Raw genomic sequence first — 19212 nt, forward strand, 5'->3', positions numbered from 1 at the left:
TCAGGCATTTTAAATTCTACAATAATGGCAACTCTAAATCCTACGTTACCAACAAAGAGCTGTTTTATTCTATCACGTCATCAAACTACTGACATACAAAATGTTTACATTAATATTTTCTAGCTAGCAAAAATATCCTCTGGTTATTACTATTATGATATAAGTCATGATGTTCCTAAAACAATATGTCATGATAAAGCTAAAATAAGCAGGATTTATTTTAGTTCTATTTTAAAATGACAACAACTTGTTTTCTCTATTTTGGGCAATTGCTTCTTCAGAGGACTTCTCTTGTTTTTAAGTAATACATGGAAAAAAAATCAACCCATTTCCCCAGACTCCTCTAAAAAGAACACACCTAAGTATTACTATATAGTTATATACCAAGTATTACTATATTAAGTATCACAGTAAAAACATTTTAAGGTAGATCTTGCACATGTAATCACCACAAGCACATAAACAAGCAGTTAATTTTTACATATTATGTAGTGGGAACACTTTAACTGTCAATTACTAATGCAACTTTGGATCACAATACCCAGATATACAGGATATAGGTGAAAGAGCAGGGCTGGGAAATGAATCAAGTATGATATGCTGCCTTCATACTCTCAGCTGCTTGGTTTTGCTGTCAAGTGTCTGATGTTAGCAAAAAATAGAGAGGTTTTGGGCAATACATTTTTTTCATCTACAAATGTGAGACTAAACGAACCCACTACCTACCTGTCTGGGAAAAATTAAAATGTATTAATTATCTGGTCAGCACTATGCAAAACCCACCATTTACTGGTTTTGTAAAAGGTCCCCCGAATTAGAAATCCTCCTAGCAAAATTTCTTATTCAATATTACCTAAAAAAATAGAGAAACAGAAACCATGTCCCCTTTTTAGAATTCACAACGCATTCCAAGGTAGACATTTCCCATGATGTACCAGCTATATTTCAAGACATCAGACAAGCTGCATTTACAAGCAACCAGCAATCTATTATTATTATTTATCTGCAAGTAGTAAAAGCTTTACAGAGTATTTTGCATTAACAGACCTCAGCTAAAGGAAAGGCCTGTTAAACACATGAAACAAACACCACACTAAGCAGACTGTAATGAAATCTTCTTGGGAATCCAAAACCCATTCTTTTCTCTTCTGGAACATACAGAGGGAAGGAAGAAAGGAGCTGTAGGATGTATGCTAGTGAATAGAATTGTGAAGCACACAGTTATTATATGCTCAACTGTTTTCTTTCTGAAACTTTATTAGGGCTTTATTCCTTATTATACGAGCCTGGGATCTGCCATCCTGACCACCTCTCCTGATCTATGAACCTGTAACAATTGTACTTCAGTGAGACAAGCTTCTTTAAAGAAAAACTATTGAACCAAAATAAGTTTATAGCTTACACTTAATTTCTCAGTATTAAGCGCAGGGTAGCTGACTGAATTCTAGTAAGATCAAGAGTTCAAGAGAGCGCCTTATTTTAATCCAAGAGTTTTGGTCTTGTGAGAGGATATTTCTCCTTCTGGTCTAAACGCTGCTCACCACAAGCACCACAGATAAAACTATGTCTGGCACTTCTGATCCTACAAGCAGCAGCAGTAAAAGCAGCTCATACTGCAATGATATATCAGACTCTGCTTGTTAAACAGAGATACAGTCAACTACCAGAGAAAACTGTGAATGCAGGACTAGAACTGTTTGAAAATTAATTAGGAACTGCTCTTAGTTTGGATCAGTGTCTGGAGATACTTAAGCTGCAGCTACTTGAGTTTCACCAATACAAAGCAAATGTAAATTTACACATAGTTAAAAAAAAAAAAATCAGAGCTGTTTACCATGAAACTATTAACATAAAGATAGGTGAAAATACTAATAATTTAATCTAAACAATAAAACCAACTACATTATTTTCTTGACATATTTTCCCAGGAAATCTACAATGGTCTTAAAACACAACAGACACAGCTAGTTATTGTTAAAGCTTACAATATAGATTTCAGTCTCAATGGAATGCAGCACAGGTCTTAAAATAAAGTGTAATTTTTATCTGTCCTGGCTAGTTAGAACTGCATCACTCTCCTGGCAACACACAACGAGGGGCACAAAGCAATCCCCTCTCAATCTACTCACACACTGCACTATTTGCAATGCACTGTTGTACTGTCAAGTTCCTGGAATCATTATCTCTAAGTTGTCAGAAACTGGAACTCATCTAAATAGTCTGTGTGCCTTTCAAGTTCTGAAGGTTATCTACACAGCAAAAAGGTGGTGAGAGAGAAGCAACCATCCGGTCCGCAAGAGAGGAGTCGGAACTCTTGACACTGAGATGAAGCCAATAATGTAAAACTTGGCTTCTCTGATAGGATTCCTTCAGCAAAAATACACTTTTTGTGAAAATATGAAGGAAAACTGAGCACAATGCTGATAAAGACATTTCAGTGTCATTAAAACACCTGAGAGTTGAGAAAGACACTAAATTCTGATAGAGGTTGAGAAGCATCGTAATTCCTGTAAGTGGAAATGCTGCATTGCAGCTGAGCATACCACAGCACAATCAGATTTTTTTTGTCCTCTTCCCAGGCAGAGGCCTTATATAACATCTGTGTTCACAAGGTTTCAGTTCATGTTCCTATTCCATTATAGACCTTAAAATGGGTTGAAAGGATATATAGCTCATCCACCTAACCACTGTATCGTAAGAAAACCACGCAGAACTGTTCCTCTGAGTCCCACCTGTTCCTTGCTCTAGGCCAGCAATCACACTTTGCACAGCTCTTGCCATCCTGTGGAAAGAGATGAATCCCCTCCAGAGCTCAGACTTCTGGCATTCACAACTCTTTCAGTGTTTGTTTCACTCCATTTCAAACATGCATTGCACAACACGTAAGTCACTGAAAATTTTCACACATTTATTTGAAGCCTTAGAGGCATTTCTTATTTACCTTGTTTTTTAAAAAGGTTGCTGCGTACAATTTCCTTCATGGACTGCACTTTCTGCTTCTGTAGTTTCACTGGTGGAATGCAGGTGTAAAATTCGTATAGTAGTTGGCTGCATGTAAAGGAAAAGTGTCATAAATACCATACAGATGAATTCCTCATGTGTTAATAAGGACAGAGAGAAAGAGCAAAAAGTCATGTACTTCTAAACATTTATCATTTTTTAAGATTTACATGTATTTATATATCACAAATGTTGACAAGAGACCAGTAACAAACATGCATTTAGGGACCCATCACTGTCTTGATTATTTGGAACTGGTGTAGCTTTGAGGCCCTAAACTGATCTATAAGAAGTCATTGCTGATAACTAGGAAATGTTCAAGAGTGACTCACCTCAGTAACTTGGCATCAAAAACCATTTCAACATCATGAAGAACTGACGGTATGTACTTCAAGGCAGCAACCTGAATTAACAGACAGATCCTGTTAACCCCGTATGTCTACACAAGTACATAAACAGTACAGAGCATACTGCTGCGACAGATACACACAAAACAAACTGATAAACTTGGACTTCTTTCCCCAGACTGAAATTTTACATGGCATTTGAGTAAGTCTAATCACAGAGTTGCATAAGGGCTTTTGTGCTGAGGATATGCAGAAGAGCTTAACTACCAGAGTACCAAGTGGATCTTATTCTCTTTGTAGACCTGTGAAAGGGTCCAGCCTTTGTAGATAACCTCTTTGCAGACCACTAAAAATGTCATCACGATGCAAATAAGCAAACCAAGCACTGATCAAAGCAGGAGCAGTATCAATTCCATCCCAGAAATGTGCCATGCAGGAGGCAGAATTGAGGTTAACAGTCATCCACCCACCCTGAGCCACCCTTTCTAGAATAGATGAAGAGGGGTGTCATGTCCCTAACCCACCATCTGCAGCCAAGCTGTGTGATGGTTGATCTTCTCTTATCAATTCCTGAGGTATGTTTTGACAGTATAGTGGGATAACCAAACCTTACCATGACAAGGGTAAGAGATGAGTTGCTATTCTTACAGGGAAAAAAAAACTTCAGCAGGCAATTTCAGGCTCAAAATCACCACTAACACTTAAGGTTAATATGCATAAAAACTAACTTGCAGTACTTTACTTCACTGTGCAGCTTTAGGGTATAAATTCCTACTAACATTTTGCCGAGAACTAAGCTACAGTGACATGAAGTCTTCTGTTACAGTTCTATCTGATAAAAGCCTATCTAGGTTCAATATTGCTCTGTACCTGTACACAGCAAGCTCCTTGTTAAAAACTTAGTCTCCTTTTTGAGAGTAGGGGGGCTGGATGAGGACAATCAGAGCACAGCTTTCTTTGGCTCTCTTTCAGACCTTTTAAACACAATAAAGCTATAATTTTATTTGTATGAATTTCCACTGCAGTAGCCAATTCAAAAAACCCAAAAAACTATCCATGTCTTGATTGAAAAAAAGAGTTCAGCCTTCAGCAAGAGTGAATACGGTATTTCAAAGAGACTAAATGCTGGCTTAAGATACCTTCAGATAAAGTCACTCTCCTGCAGATCTCATCCCACATTCATACACAAGCCTAGAAAGGTCAAAAGAGTGCTTAAAAGCTGTTGCAACTTCAACAAAGAGATTATATCTTCTACTGATTTGGAAAATCCCAGGGCTATTTAAAACACCCATACAAATACTTGTGTTGGGCTGGAAACTGGCTCCAGCTTTATTTCAGACACGTGCTGTTCCTCGCTTTTCAAGCTACAAATACTGCATGAAGAGACTGCACAGCAGCATCTGAGTTTCATCTTACAGCAATTCACAGGTACTGTGATAGATGTTTGATAAAAGATAGAGCCACCAGTGGCCACAAAATATTTCAAGCAGTGCTCCACTGACTCCTGGACTATTGTGCTGTCTGACTTTCACATATTCCCTGCTCTACACTTGCATAGGAGGGAAGTGGGAAGGGTGGAGCTGCCACCTCTCTGCAGATCCATAGTTCCAGCTGAAGTACAATTACAAGTATATCCCCTGCACTACTTTAGACTCCCAAGTTTCATTTGCAATAATTGCTTCAAATGATGCACTATGGACACAATTGAGCACTGCCCTTAATGAAGTCATTAAAATCTCCTAGTCAGCAGTACAAGATGTTCTGCATTCTTCAAACCTTAAGAGATTAGTTTTTTAAGCGGGTACAGATAAACCCACAGCACTGCAGAAAATTATTTCTTACATATACAATGTACTGTTAAATTTATTTTAACCTTTACTCCTGACCAAGCTTATTTTTAGCTGCCCTCTTTTTGCAGCATTACATTATACATATTCATGAAATTTGAGTACCCATGAGATGAAAAGTACATTCCAAGAAATCACTGGTGCTCTGTTTCTTAATCTAATTTTACTTGCCATCAAGGCAACTTTAAGAAGTTACTGTACCATCCCCCATTGTGCACCACAAGCAAAGCATCACTATCAGTACCTTTCTAGGCTTGCTCTCTCATAAGAAAACTCTACAGAGATGCATAAAGTCCTCGGAGTCTACTGCAGCAGTAGGGTGGGTCAAAAGTGTGTGAGGAAGAATGAGAGAAAGGCAGTATCTTCATGTTCCCTTATTTTTCATACTTTCCAATGCCACAGACAATTTCTTTTTCCTATGTTTCAATGACCTTGAGAACATGTCATCTAAGGTTTCTGAAAGCATGCACAGCACAGGGAGTTGTGCTTTCTCAAATCAGTGCCTAGGAGTGAGCTGGGGAGAGCTGACATTTGCAGCAGACAAGACCATCTGTAGGTCAAATGTGGTGTGTCAGTTGAGGAACAGAACAGTTGGAAAAGGAGCAGGGGCTTGATTTGTAAATTAAGGTTGAGAGCACAAGCTGGTCAATGAAAGGGCACACTCACAGACAGTCAACAGTCAGAAGTCAACAGTAGGATGATCTAAAAAACATAATCTGAAATTTCAAAATAATTCATTCAATTTTATTCCCCAGAAATAGAGGATGATTTAAACAGACACAAAACACATCCGCTAAAAATGAAGGGTTTTTCCCTGAGGGCTCAGACAAAGGATAGGTACCTCCCTTATTACCCCTCACCCCCAAGCTGCCCTTCACCAAAATCTTTGCAGGTTCTGGAAACTGATTTCCAGGTTTCCAGATTTCAGGGGTTCTCTCCCCCAGAAGTACAGACTTCATGAAAAAAACTCTCTAAAATCTACAAAAGTCACCAGCAATGGCTACAGAAAAGCAACTGATAAATGCAACAAAGCTGTAACATCATCCTTGCCAAAATAAATTAAAGAAAGGTTTATCTCTAGTACCTAGAAAGTCCTACAATCGTAAAGACAAAATAAGTTCTGAACTAATTGGTTTAAATAATTACAAGAAAAATCTGTAAAACACTCTTAAAAGGAGGAACTCTTACCCTACACCTGCACATTGATACTTGTACTGGTGATCTTAAACCACTTCAAATCTCCACTACAAGGGCCAGTCTTACGAAGTGCCGTGCCAGGACCCACACCCAGGCCACTCTGCAGCTCAGATGGTTGCTCTTAAACATCAGCACAGTAGGGATATTGAAAATATAATCCTAATTGTAGCTTAATTACTTCATGCAATGCTGAAGTTGAGAAGGTTTCTGTCTGCTTCTTTAAAAAAAAGAGATAACTTGACCAACTCCAGAATTTGGTTTTTTTAAGAAAGGCTAATGTGGATTAACATGGACATTTCCAGTTCACCAACAATAAACTAACAACTCAATCTTCAGCTGTTCAAAACTTGTATGAACAGTGCTGCAAAACAGAACCAGATATCTGCCCTTCTCAAAGCTCAGACGTTACAATAAGTCAAAGCCTCAATCCACTTCAGTCAGCTTGAGAACAAGGACTTAAAAGATAGATTTTTAACTTTTTGTAAATGTATACACCATTTAACAGATTAGGAAGTAAGATATCACTCAGTAGATAAAGTTAAATTGAAACAATAAAGTGCTTCTGGCACAGATGAGGCTGTTCCATATAACACATAATTTTATAAACAATCTTTTCCTGAGTGAATTAATTTTCAACGCAAGTCTGAGTGTGATTCTATCGGTAAAAACAACTGGAAAATTACTACTGGCTAAAATACTGAGCTCCAAATTTAAAAAAAAATGTAAAAAAAAGATAGCAGAGACCAAGAAACTTCAGGTTTCGAAATACTTCTTTAAATCATCTACAGTTAAACCCGATAGGCATTTGGACATCCAAGGATGAAATAAGAGTTAAAAATTCACATTTAAAGGCTCTGCAAACTAGTTCAATATCCTGAGAAACCCAATTACTTTAACTTTCTTAAGGGCTGCTAAAACTTTATTCTCTGATATCTTCAGACAATAATCTACTTGAACATTTTCAATTGATCCTACCAACCTAGTTCCACTTATCAATGATAATTCCAACTGTGACAGATTTAAGAGAGTTTTAATTTTCTGATTATTCCTGTATTTTTCCAACAGACTCTCTGAACTTCCCTCTCTGGGTATGCAAAGTGTAACACCTATGGAGTCTCATGTGTCTGTAGAATCACTGAATCACCTGTCCCTTATTCTGCAAAGTTAATTTGTACTACTACAACATCTATCATTGTCACCTCAAATTCGCCAAGGGAAATCAGTCTTGGATTTAGGCAGAGGCAGATTTATGAATTTCTTCCTACTCCTTTCTCCTCCCTCTCAGCAGAAATTATCTCTGTTTTCTGGTCTGCATCCACCCACCAGAGCAGGAGTCTCAGGTATCATCACGGAAGTCTCCTCCAAACAGGCACAGAAATACTGTCCCTTGTGAAAGCTGTGGCTGACTTGCTTATGGAGTTCATGATGAAGTGGGAGTGTTAATTTCTTATTTGTTCCCCCCATTAAACTTATTTCCAGCAGCCAGCGCTGAACTACAGCTGGACACTTCTTATTCCGTGCCTCTCCCATTAGAATTCTGTAACATCAATACAGTAGTTTTTATTTACTGTATGTAAAGCAATCTCTTTGTAGACTTCTCTCAGAGACATAGCTGTATGAGTCATTAGGATTTGGAACAAGAACACAGTTATGATGTAAACCAGTATTTCACATCTGCCATAAAATAATCCTGCTAAAAAGAAAACTTCCAGTACCTTATGCAGATTTAGATACCCAAAATCCCACTAGTGCTTCATGCTTAGGAATAAATAGGACCCATTTTGCACAACTGACAGCACTCATTAGAAATCAAAAATATTCCTTTTCAATATGGTATTGATCAAAGCATAACTGTTTACTAACCAGTCTGTTAATGAAACACACTTATGTGCTCTTTAAAATTAGCCTAGATTTCTTTCCTTTAGTCCTTCTAAGAGATGCTCAGTTCTGCTTTCAAAGTTCTGCTATTTCTGAGGAACATCAACCAAGAGAGCGTGCATTTTTGCTAAACAGGTATAGGATTAGGAACTGGCATTAAACATGCAAATATGGAAGTGAGGGTAGGCACACTCATCATTCCTCAATACATGCAGTGTCATGGTGCCACTGGCACTACAACCTGTTCTGAAACACTCCCACCAGCCTTTCAGGTGCACCATTGCCACTTGCACACCCAGCAACTCTTGAGGAAGAAAAAGTTTTCTATGACCCTTTCTTGTCACTCTCAAGAAGAAACTACCCTGCTCATTAGGGAAACACAGATGGACAATCCCACACAGCCACTTTGAGATGAGGCAGGGCAGAATGCAGTGATGTGACATGCTCTCCCAAAGAGCATGAAATCCTCCAAGATCTCTTTCCTAATTAGTAAAAGTACCATAAGAGCAAACGTTATTATATAAACTCTTTCAGTATTACTTTAAAGATGCTTTTATCTCTTCAGAAGTTTCTCCTGCTTCCAATGTAGTATTCAAATACATAAACTATTCCCAGGAAGGCCTCTACAGAATTATCAAGTAACAGTGGGTCTGATTGATTTTCAAATGCATTTAGAACATTACTGTAACCATGGTATTATACAATTAACTTGGTATTTACTTTTTCAGCTCTTTTGCAGTTGCACATTAACACTCCGTGCGAAGTGTCAGCTAATACAAACCTCAAGATGAGCCACCTGAGGTTCTATTCAAGACAGACATTTTCATGGGCTTCCACTTCTAATCTAAGTCATATCAAAAGGAATCAAAACACAAAGCCAGAGGAAAATTCGAGCTAAATAAATACAATGAGTTTTTAATAAAGTATGTATGAAGCATCAGTATCGCAGCTGCCTAATAAATCTTCTACATTTTACTCTACAGGAAATCCTGATAGTTTTTCATCTTAATACAGAACTGCAAATTAGTTGATATTACAGATGTTAATAGCTCCTGTTTTTCTAGTTTTCTTTAAAACATCAGATTCTGAGGTGTTAGAGTAACTAGGATTGACATGAATGGCAAAACCTGGTCCTATTTTCAGCTTAAACAATGTAACTTCCAAAGACTGAGACAATAAAATTTATTTTCCCCACTAAGATGGTGGAATCCCTGTTTAACATTATCTGGAGAAACTCAAGAATTAAGTGCTCAGGTCCCACTGGAGGCTTCATGTCATTAGATTGGTTGAATGGTTCCAACATCTGTGTCATGGTTCTTTCCCTGACTACTTTCATAGAATTTCTGTAAGTGTATCTTGTTGTGACCTTTTCAAACTAGGCTTCAAATTTGTCAGACAACTTGCTCTTCCAGTAAAGGGGAATTACAAAAGAGGCATATTGGATAAATTTCCTGAGTGTCTTTTCCTCTATTTAAAAAGATCAAAAATAAAAAAGGCCACGTACAAAAACCATACAGAAAACCAAATCCAAGTGGTTTCCCAGCACACACCAACCTGCAACAAAATGGCAGTTTTATGCTGGCTTTTCATCAGGTTGTTGATGGATTCAAAGAGTCTCCTCATTGATTCTTCAAATTCTGTTTGTTCTTTGCCTTCATATAATCTGTTAAGAGATGCATTAGGTTATCCTTTCAGAATCAGAAAGTTTCATCCTCCCAGATGTAACAGATTTAACACTAAATACCTATTTCCGAAGCTGATCCAATATTATGTACATAGCTATTTCCCCAATGGGATATAACTGCTATTCACTGTATGGTGTAGAAATTCTTCAGTTTGAATACTACATAACCACTTTCAATTGTTTTAAAAGCCTCTGAAGCATGACATCTTCCAGACTGGAGCTTATATAAGTCATTTTACTTTCAAAGTAACTTATATGCAAAAAAAAATTGGGTTTTTTTTCCCCACTACAACTGAGCTACTCTAGGATATTTTTCACAAATTATGACAATTTCTGTCTTCTGCTGCTATTGCCACTTTTTCCAAGAGCTATTTTTACTGGCCCCATTAACCAGTCTTCTTTTTGAAAAAAAGTCTCCATTTGACACTTAAAAGTTTAAAAGTGCATTTAAATTGAGCTCACTCCATTACTTCTCCATTCCCTGTCCAAAAGTTTTAATCCCTCAGATTATCTCTTCTGTATTATTCATACTGGCTCTTAGTGCTAAACACTGCCTACATAGAGAATAAAAACACTGGTGACATGTGAAACTAGCTATGTGATACAGCTATCAAAAGTTAAAGAAAAACAAGCTAAGAAAAAAGCCAAGATGACAAGAGAGTCCTGAAATGTGAGTAGAATAATGTGAGCTAAGTGCTGCCTTTTCTGCTCTATCAGAAGAGAAAAATCTCTTTTTAAAGTTATGTATTGCAGTGTCATTTGCTTTTCTTTTCAACTTGAAATATAAGACTGCCTACAATAATAACAATAATTGCCCAATCAATGTATAGTTTCAGACCTCTAGTTAAGTAGGAGTAGATACGTGTAGATAATCACCTGAATATGCAACACATTGCAATAACCTACTTTGTGACAGATTGTCCAACTTTTAGCTGTGAGATAACATGAGAGATTAAAATGAGGACCACAGTTCTCCAAGCAAACCCCTTCTGCCTTATGACCTTCATCCAGACAAGAAATTTTCCATAATCCTCTACACAATGCTTCCTTCCCCAAAACTCTAATGTCCCCTTCTGCCGTGTCACCTATGATAAAAATATAAAATACAAAGCTATATTCTGCTCTCCTGAGCATCATCTCCTTCCTTATACAGCTTTACACCTTGTTTTCCTGTATCCATCTATAAATGGTAGGTTCCTAGAGACAATAATATTTCTAAGGTACTATCTGTAGCAGCAAATACCTTCTGAATCTACTCCTACTTCAACCAAAACTTCATAATTCAGCAAGTAAACTTAATTTTACAAAACTATAAATCCACATGGATCTTTTTCTTTTAATGGACTGTGGAATAACAGAGAAAAATGGTATTAGAGTTCTCACTGAGCAAAAGACAGCTAGAACAGAACACCTTCCTGTTCTGGTGAATGCCAGCCACAAACACAACACCCAACAACTCGCTCTCCCTACAGGCCTGAGTCTGCCACTGCCTGGCCTCTGCCCCTGCGTTCCTTCAGCCACAGAGCAAAAGGATGTCAGAACAAGCTGTATGGGAAACCAGCTCAGGATAAATGGAGAAAGGTGAAGCAGAAAAGAATTGAGGGAATGGGTCTCTGGTATATGGAGAGAGTACAGTTACCAGTGCGTAATTTTTCTCCTTCCACTTTTCATTTACTTCATTCTCCCATCCTCCTTTCCCCCTAAACCTGAACTTCACTTGTAAATACACCTCCTCTGTTTGCCTGAGCTACGCACATCCTGTCCATGGAGTCTTCCCTATAAATTCCTCAACAGGAGACCCAAACCCCTAAATTCAGTGTGACCATGGTTACTGAAATGCACAGTCTGAGGGGCTGAACACCGTGTTCTCAAGGACAAGTCTCCAGCCTCCAGCCATCTGTTGAGACGTTTGGCCATCCACTGGTCTTAGGCCAAGCCACCTGACACAAAGAATAATCATGCTTTGAGACCTGCTGCTATTGCTAAATACATCTCTGGAACTTACACTGAGAATCAGAAAGCAGATTTTTGAATATTTCCTCTCCAAAAAATATGTCAGCAATATCTGTATTTTAGAGAAGTTGCCAGTTTTTATGTTTTATTTGTAAAAATAAAAACCATTTCTATTTTAGAATCAACTTTTTCTACTTCTCAGGTCTCCTTCTATGTCTGACAGGTAATTAAATTGCAATATCTGAGTACTTACTGTGAAAATAATGTCCTTGATCTAACAATGAACTTGAAAACATATTCCAGTGCTTTCAGAGTTCTTAGGATAGGTTCACATTGCTCTCCTCGGCTGGAAATATCCAAATAAGTCTTCAGAACACTCATTAATTTCCTGAAGTTAAAAAAAAAATTTAAACAATTTGGTTTTATTATTATTTTTTAAATTAACTTCTTTAACTTGTTTGGCAACTCTAAATATATGTTCATGCTTAGTCGAGCACATACAACAAAACAGGCTGCATGTACTTCTGCATTTATGTTGCACAAATTCTGTCAGTACAAACAAATGAGGAGCAAATTCGTAGCTGCAAAAGCAAGAGAGCAACCTGCAATCCCAAAAGAGCAGCATGACTTTTCACAGTCCTGGAGGCACCTTTACAGAAGTTTGTAATACATATGCACAAGGTAACACGAAATATTACTTCTGCCTACCTGCACTGAGCAGTGATTAAACACCACCACACTCTAATTAACTGCATGTAAATATTACAGTATTCCAGTACACAGCAATATCTGCTTAAATTATTTATTTTATTAAACACTTCCTTACTCTGGATCTGAGAGCAACTTTTTGCTAAACACACAGCCTGCTAGAAAAGTGCAGAAGTTCACCTAAAATTAAGTCCCTTAATTTATAGTTATAGAATCATCTTAAATGATTAAACCAATACTAATAATGCAGTCTTGATTTTAATGCAGCCATACTAAGATAAGGGTGGTTGGGTTTTTTTCCTAAATCACAACAGAAATGGAGATCCACTGTCCCCTGCCCTAAACAAACAAAGCCAACAACCAACTTCCTGAGTAACTAATACACATCCCCAGCCTAACTCACATTTCAGGACAAAAATGCTGTGCTTTCAGCCTCTGAGCCTTCTGGGCACTACAACCATTGTGTGTTTCCATTTACTCCTTTTTATAGCTTCTCTGAGTTGGAACAAAATGTACCCAAATTGTATGTAGGGGGAGTGCACATTAAGCCCTCTCAGAGCTCTCTAAAAGCCAGGAGAAAGGATGACTAACCAGGAACTGAATAAATAGGTAACAGTTTGGCCAACCAACCATGACATAACATGGTTATAATATGTCTGGGACACAGTAGCTCCTTCCTAGTTAGGAATTAGGCCACACACACTTGTTTATTTCATAAATAATTCTGGAAACAGAGTAAATCTTCCATGAAGAAGATTCTTGCATTGAATCAATAATGCCAAGAAAACACATGATGTGGGGAACAACCATAAACATTATTATTTTGCCTCTACCATATAGATTAAGTCACCAGAAACTCCCAGCCAGGGAAGTCTTAGAAATATTTTATGCAAATAAGGCTGTCCTGAGAGGTCCTGTACCCTTCCTTCTCTTCTTTCACAGTAATATAAAGCATTAAATTACATGTGCTTATTACTTATGGAGTGAGGGAGGGTTGAAGAAGAGCACATTCTTTGTGCTTGAGCTTTCTGAGCCCACTAATGCTCATTTCAACTTTACTGGGGTGTCAGGGCTGGTTTTGCACTGCTGCCTTTCAACTCCAGGAAACTCATGTTCTAGTGCATGATTTTTGTGACATTTTCTGTTGAGTTAGAACTAAGGCAAATTCAGCACAGGCACTAGAAGATATCCTCAACTATTTCAAACCTTCAGCTCAGGTCTTCCACATACTATTCATGTTCCAAATTAAAGTTCTGCTTCAATCTGCCACTCCATTAAGCTGCCAGAACAAGATATCACGTGGATTAAAAACCCACATCTATCCTGTTATAGCACATCCAGAGATCAGCAGCAGCTGAAGATGCTACCTTCCTTCATAATTCAGTCATTTTATCCTACCATCATCTGCAAAAACCTATTCTAAATAAAGTAGGAATCCAGCATTAAATTTGGTGTATAACATGTCCTCATGGTTTTTACTCTCTTCTATGAGTCCATGTCTTCCCATCTGAGCATTATGTGGAAGCTCCAGAAGTTGAAAACAAATAAAATAATAAACCACTACAAGTCCATCCACCTGCCCACTGGCATGACCATGTAACAAATACTAAAACTCCATTTACAGCAGAACACGTAACAAATACCAAAATTCCAGTTCACTGCACTGAACCCCTCCTGACCCAACATCAGACTGAAATGCATATGAAGACTTGACAGTTCCCAAACAATTCTTTTCCCCTTGAGTTTGCTTGATGTGGAAAAAAAAGTGGAAACCTATGTAAATGGGTTAAGGACATCCTCAAGCCCTCCCTCACTTGAGGCATTTCAGCTTAAGGCCAGGGATATGAAGGGAGAGGCTTTACAGCAAAGCATCTTTTGATAAATTTAACAGGATACATCTGAAGTGCTCAGACACAGCAAAATCCAGGCAACAGAAAACAAATGCCAAAGCATCATTTAACCCCAAATCATTTGCTATTGGTTCATTAATTCCATTTATAACCAAATATGTCTCAGAGGCAGATAAGCAAACAGCAGCATCAAAACAACAGCCACCACTAATTACATCAGAAAAGTCACAAGCAGGATTTACTTTCCTTTATGTGATGGTGAAGGTTTAGGAAAAAAGAGGAAGAAGATAAAACAAACTTACTTGTATGCCAAGGTTGCACTAAAGTGCTGTTGGATATATGCTTCCAAAACAGTGTTAAAGTGCTGAAACTTACGGTCTGCAATGAGCCCTATGATGTAGATCTAAACAGACAGGGACACAATTAGCCAGAGTCCCATTTCAAATTTAAATATTAACTTTCTAAAAATATTTCTGGTAATTTACTATTTAGGTTTTTAAAGAAATTTAATTTTCAGTCAATGAGTAATATCCCTCTGTTCTATAGAGACTTTAAGATTAATTCTCTGAAATGAACAACTTCATAGTTTGTTCAAAATTCTAAAGTTCTTTACTTTGACAAATAAAATCATTGGTGCTGATTCTTACCAGTGCATCAAAGACAAGAATGTCATACTCATTACTGTGGGAATGTTCCATCATGATGTTAAACAGGGCGTCCAATGTATCCTGGAGAAACTATAGAACAACACAAAAGGACAAATTGATAACCAATTCAACTTGAAAACCTCACATGAATGTTTTCTGATAATAGACTTGGTTTCCCTCAAGTTAGAATTTCACTACCTTTACTGAAACATCACTTAAATTCAGAAAACATTTCCAAGGATTTAGGCTCTAGCTGCTTTAATTTTAAGAACCTACATCCTCAGACACATGAGCAATCAATAATACATGCTTAGCTCAGAGTTATGGAAAATATAAAAATATTGTATAAAATACGAAACTTGTTAAAACTGCATTCCTTAGTGACACAGATTAGTAGTTGCTATTTTCACATACACATGATGATTAAAAACACTCTTCCTATTTCTGTGGTCTAATTCAAATTCTGCTCTAAATCAAAGAAAAGTACCTCAGTGACTTGGGACACAAATCTTTGGTTAAAAAAATCCACTCCTCCTACTTTTTTTTTTTTTTTTTAATATTCATTCCTTCTCTCCAGAGACAACTAGTTTGCGTTTGAAGACAAAGGTAATAAATAGGGTCTGCCATTTTCCAAAGTAGTAACAATTTTTTATTCACATTATACTCATTAAGAAAGAGCTTAGTTGGGTACATAACACTTCTTGGATTTAATATCAACACGTAAATTAATATTAAGAACTGCAAAGAAAGCAGTAGGAATTGTTTGTTCTACTTCAGATAGACAAAAGGAAACAGATAAATAGAGATAGTGAAAAATACTTTATCTTTACTATCTTCATCTCCTAGTAATAATCTTGCAAATCCCCCAGCCCAACAAGAGGCAATACCAAAGATATTTGAGATCAAAAAGTAGAAGGAGAGCTGGCCAGCACTGTCAAGAATCCTGTCCAGGTATTTGCTTTCTTGCTCTCTCTAATGAAGAGCTTTGCTCATGTCCTTTGCAAACTAACAAAGGCATTACTAGAATAACTATTACTAGAATAACTATTTAAAGATTTACCTTCACTACTTCCTCTCCATCCACAATCTTCAGCTTTTCCAGGTTCTCCTGAAGCAGCTCTGGCTTCATGCGCCACTTCAAGAGACCCAGCAAGCCCACTAACAGAAAATAAACGCACAGACATTAAAATTTCAAATGTGTTTATCAATCTGTGCAAATGTCTTCTTTCTAAAACTCCCACCTGTTTAGAAGATACATACCATTCTGGGTTAACTTTGTAGAACAAACAAGAGTTGAAATGTAAAATGCATCTCGAGAGCTGACTGAAAGCCCCCCAACAATACTTGAGCTCCTGACTAAGGTTGCTCCTTTGTTTTCTGTGGGCTGACGGACAGAAGGCAACATCAAGTAAGCACCAGCATCCTCCATTTTTTTACTGTCCCCCTGAAAAACAACACACCATTCATTACCCATTTCACAGCACCACATTTAAAATTGAACTTATTTTGTGCTTTCTAGAGAAGTAAACATAACTAAGGTGTAGGAAGGGACTATGAGGGGTGACACCACTGGCAGAGTAAAAGCAAGAGCCAATCTCTCATTAAAATGTCAAGAGGTGTGGAACACAGCAGACTACTGAGCATCACCTTGAAGACTGTACACAGGATATAGACAATATGATTAGAATGTCTGCACACAACTTAAAAGCAGAAAACAGGACTAAGGAAAGAAGAACAGCACTATTTTGGTATCCCCATCATAACTTTGTATGTGGACCTTGAACATAAAAGATCAGGGCATGGTAAGGTTATGTTTTAAATAACACAGTATGCCGCAGCAGCTAAATGACATAAATATGTGCTTTTCAGTAGAATGAACAGTACAAAACCACAGAGCCAACAGATATTTTTCCCTCCTCTCTTTCATCAGCTTGTGTACCACAATCCCACAGATTTTCTGGGTCTCACCTTAGGATTCCCCAGACAGGAAAATAGTTTTAGACAAAGGCAATAAAAATCATGCTACTCACTGTTTAGAGAACATGGGTTTTTTTAACAAAACTACTCCAGAAAATTTCCCTGATGAGTTTGAGCTGCCACTTAAAGCTGCAACACTGTCACAGATATGACTCAGTTGCAGACCTTTAATCTACAAATGTGCATGAACAAGGAGCTTCAAAACCATATTTTAGCAAGACATTTTAAAGTTTTGTAGTTTTATCTGGTTTGGTGACTGCAGATGTGCAGTTTCTACTTCCTATCAAACAAGAGATAAGGTTAAAAGCTGACTATAAGAGACCTAGACAGACAAGAGGCAAAACCCTAATGTAGCACAACAGAAAACAGTACTAACATCCATGACTGTATCAGGCTTGCCAAATAATTACTTCCCAAATTTCTGGAAGCAAAAGCAACTCTTGACTTCCTCTTTTTGGGACAAGTCAGACAGACAATGGGAAAAAGACGTGAAATTTTGATCCAACAGTCTCTCAAAAAGATCCAGACGGTTTAAACTTAGCAGTTTTCAAATTACTTATTTTGTGAGGCCAGATGTATGACTGCTTTAAACACTTACAGCTTACAATTACTGTTTTTAATACTAGAATAGGCAAGCATATGTCAGAGAATCTGTCTGCTTCTCACAACCATAAACTAGGTCAACTCCATTTAGCATTTCTCATCCATGCTGTCACTTCAGGAAAAAATTACTGAGCTGAAGCAGAAATGAATTACGTGGAATTTCATAGCCAACACTAACCACACAGTCCACAATTTTCCTTCTAGTCTCAATATTTATAAATGATAGTTTCAATGAAGAGAAGATAAATAACTACATGCTGCCATTAATCTCTTTTGGCTTGCCTAAGCAACTTGATTTAGTTGCATGCATCTCACTTGGCATTAATGTTACAGCAAATTTGTTTACTGAGAAGAGTGATGAGAAATAACTTAAGTTCCCTTTATATTGGAAGTGATTTCTGGTTCTTAGTTCCTGCTAGACACCATTCTCCAAGAGGGGAAATAAAACAAAAGTCTTGAAACGTCTGTTCCCTGCTTCCTTCCCAAAGATGTTACCTGTGTCCAGCCAGGCCTGTAGCTAAAGCTATTCTTCACACCCAAAACCAAATTGCTGAAACTTTGACTTTTGTACCTAAGGAACTACACAGAAGTTTAAAACAACCATTTCCCTAAGACTGCATTCCCAGATTATTCATATGACAAAGATTCCAAATGGATCAAACACTTCCCCACCTCCAGCAAGAGGAACGGTACCCACCCAGATGTGGAGCTGCAGCATAATTTTCTCTATACTACAGAAGGCCAAAAGCACATATATTGGTAAAAAGAGCAATCATCTCTCACTGTGCTTAGATAACATCTTTATGTCATTAAAATGCAGAGCAACGTTTACTGACAATGGAACAGGTTACAACTTTTCATTCTGTTCCAATGAAAAACACCGTATTATCTTTGATAGGATAATAAAATCCATCTAGCACTAAGTAAATATACAATGCTGTCAAAGGCAACAGTGGGAGAAAAGCTGTCTTGTGAGAGGAAGGGAGGAAGGGAGGAAGGGAGGAAGGGAGGAAGGGAGGAAGGGAGGAAGGGAGACTGAGCCCATACCTTTAGGACAAACAAATCATGGACTCCATCTTGGAGAGTTGTTCCATCCTCCTTCATTAGTCTTATGTAAGCCATTGCAAAATTCTTTTCTCCCTTATCTTTAGCTGCAAAGCAAAAGATTTTGAGTTGACTACCCATCAACAAATTAAAATTCACTAAAGTAAAAATTCCCTACTTACACTCCTGAGTCGACCTGTGCCTGAACGTGAAGCGCAGATGAATCCTCTGCATGTCTTCAATGGGGACTGCTACCTTTTGTAAAATCAGAACACAGTGAGGAGAGTTAGGGGGGGTGGTTTCACATGTAATGAGCTCCTATTTTAGAATAAATAAGCCCCACTTCTGCTGTTTCCATAGTGCCTTTCACAGGCCATTTAAAACTGTTGAGCCTGATCACAGTAGCAGAAGTGGTGGCCGATAAGCAATGATCTGTTAGATTTTGCTGAAAGTCTTGCACCAGCAAAGAAATGAAGC

At 37.7% G+C, this 19212-nt stretch overlaps 1 protein-coding gene across 1 annotated transcript in view; it reads right to left on the reverse strand.

Moving 5' to 3' along the window:
• Nucleotides 1–19212, reverse strand: part of DOCK2 (dedicator of cytokinesis 2) — a 157260-nt gene that overhangs the window by 111879 nt on the left and 26169 nt on the right. The window contains exons 16-25 of the mRNA XM_042025374.1: nt 18918–18990; nt 18739–18842; nt 16372–16555; nt 16172–16269; nt 15112–15201; nt 14767–14867; nt 12160–12294; nt 9824–9932; nt 3333–3403; nt 2942–3048 (exon numbers count right to left, since the gene is read on the reverse strand). Coding sequence (XP_041881308.1) covers nt 2942–3048; nt 3333–3403; nt 9824–9932; nt 12160–12294; nt 14767–14867; nt 15112–15201; nt 16172–16269; nt 16372–16555; nt 18739–18842; nt 18918–18990 — 1072 coding nt within the window. The remainder of the gene's footprint in view (nt 1–2941; nt 3049–3332; nt 3404–9823; nt 9933–12159; nt 12295–14766; nt 14868–15111; nt 15202–16171; nt 16270–16371; nt 16556–18738; nt 18843–18917; nt 18991–19212) is intronic.

Source organism: Corvus kubaryi, unplaced genomic scaffold (assembly GCF_017639235.1).
Source record: "Corvus kubaryi isolate FWS band 111438036 unplaced genomic scaffold, C.kubaryi_AGA036_p1.0 37270, whole genome shotgun sequence".
NCBI classification, from domain to species: Eukaryota; Metazoa; Chordata; class Aves; order Passeriformes; family Corvidae; genus Corvus; species Corvus kubaryi.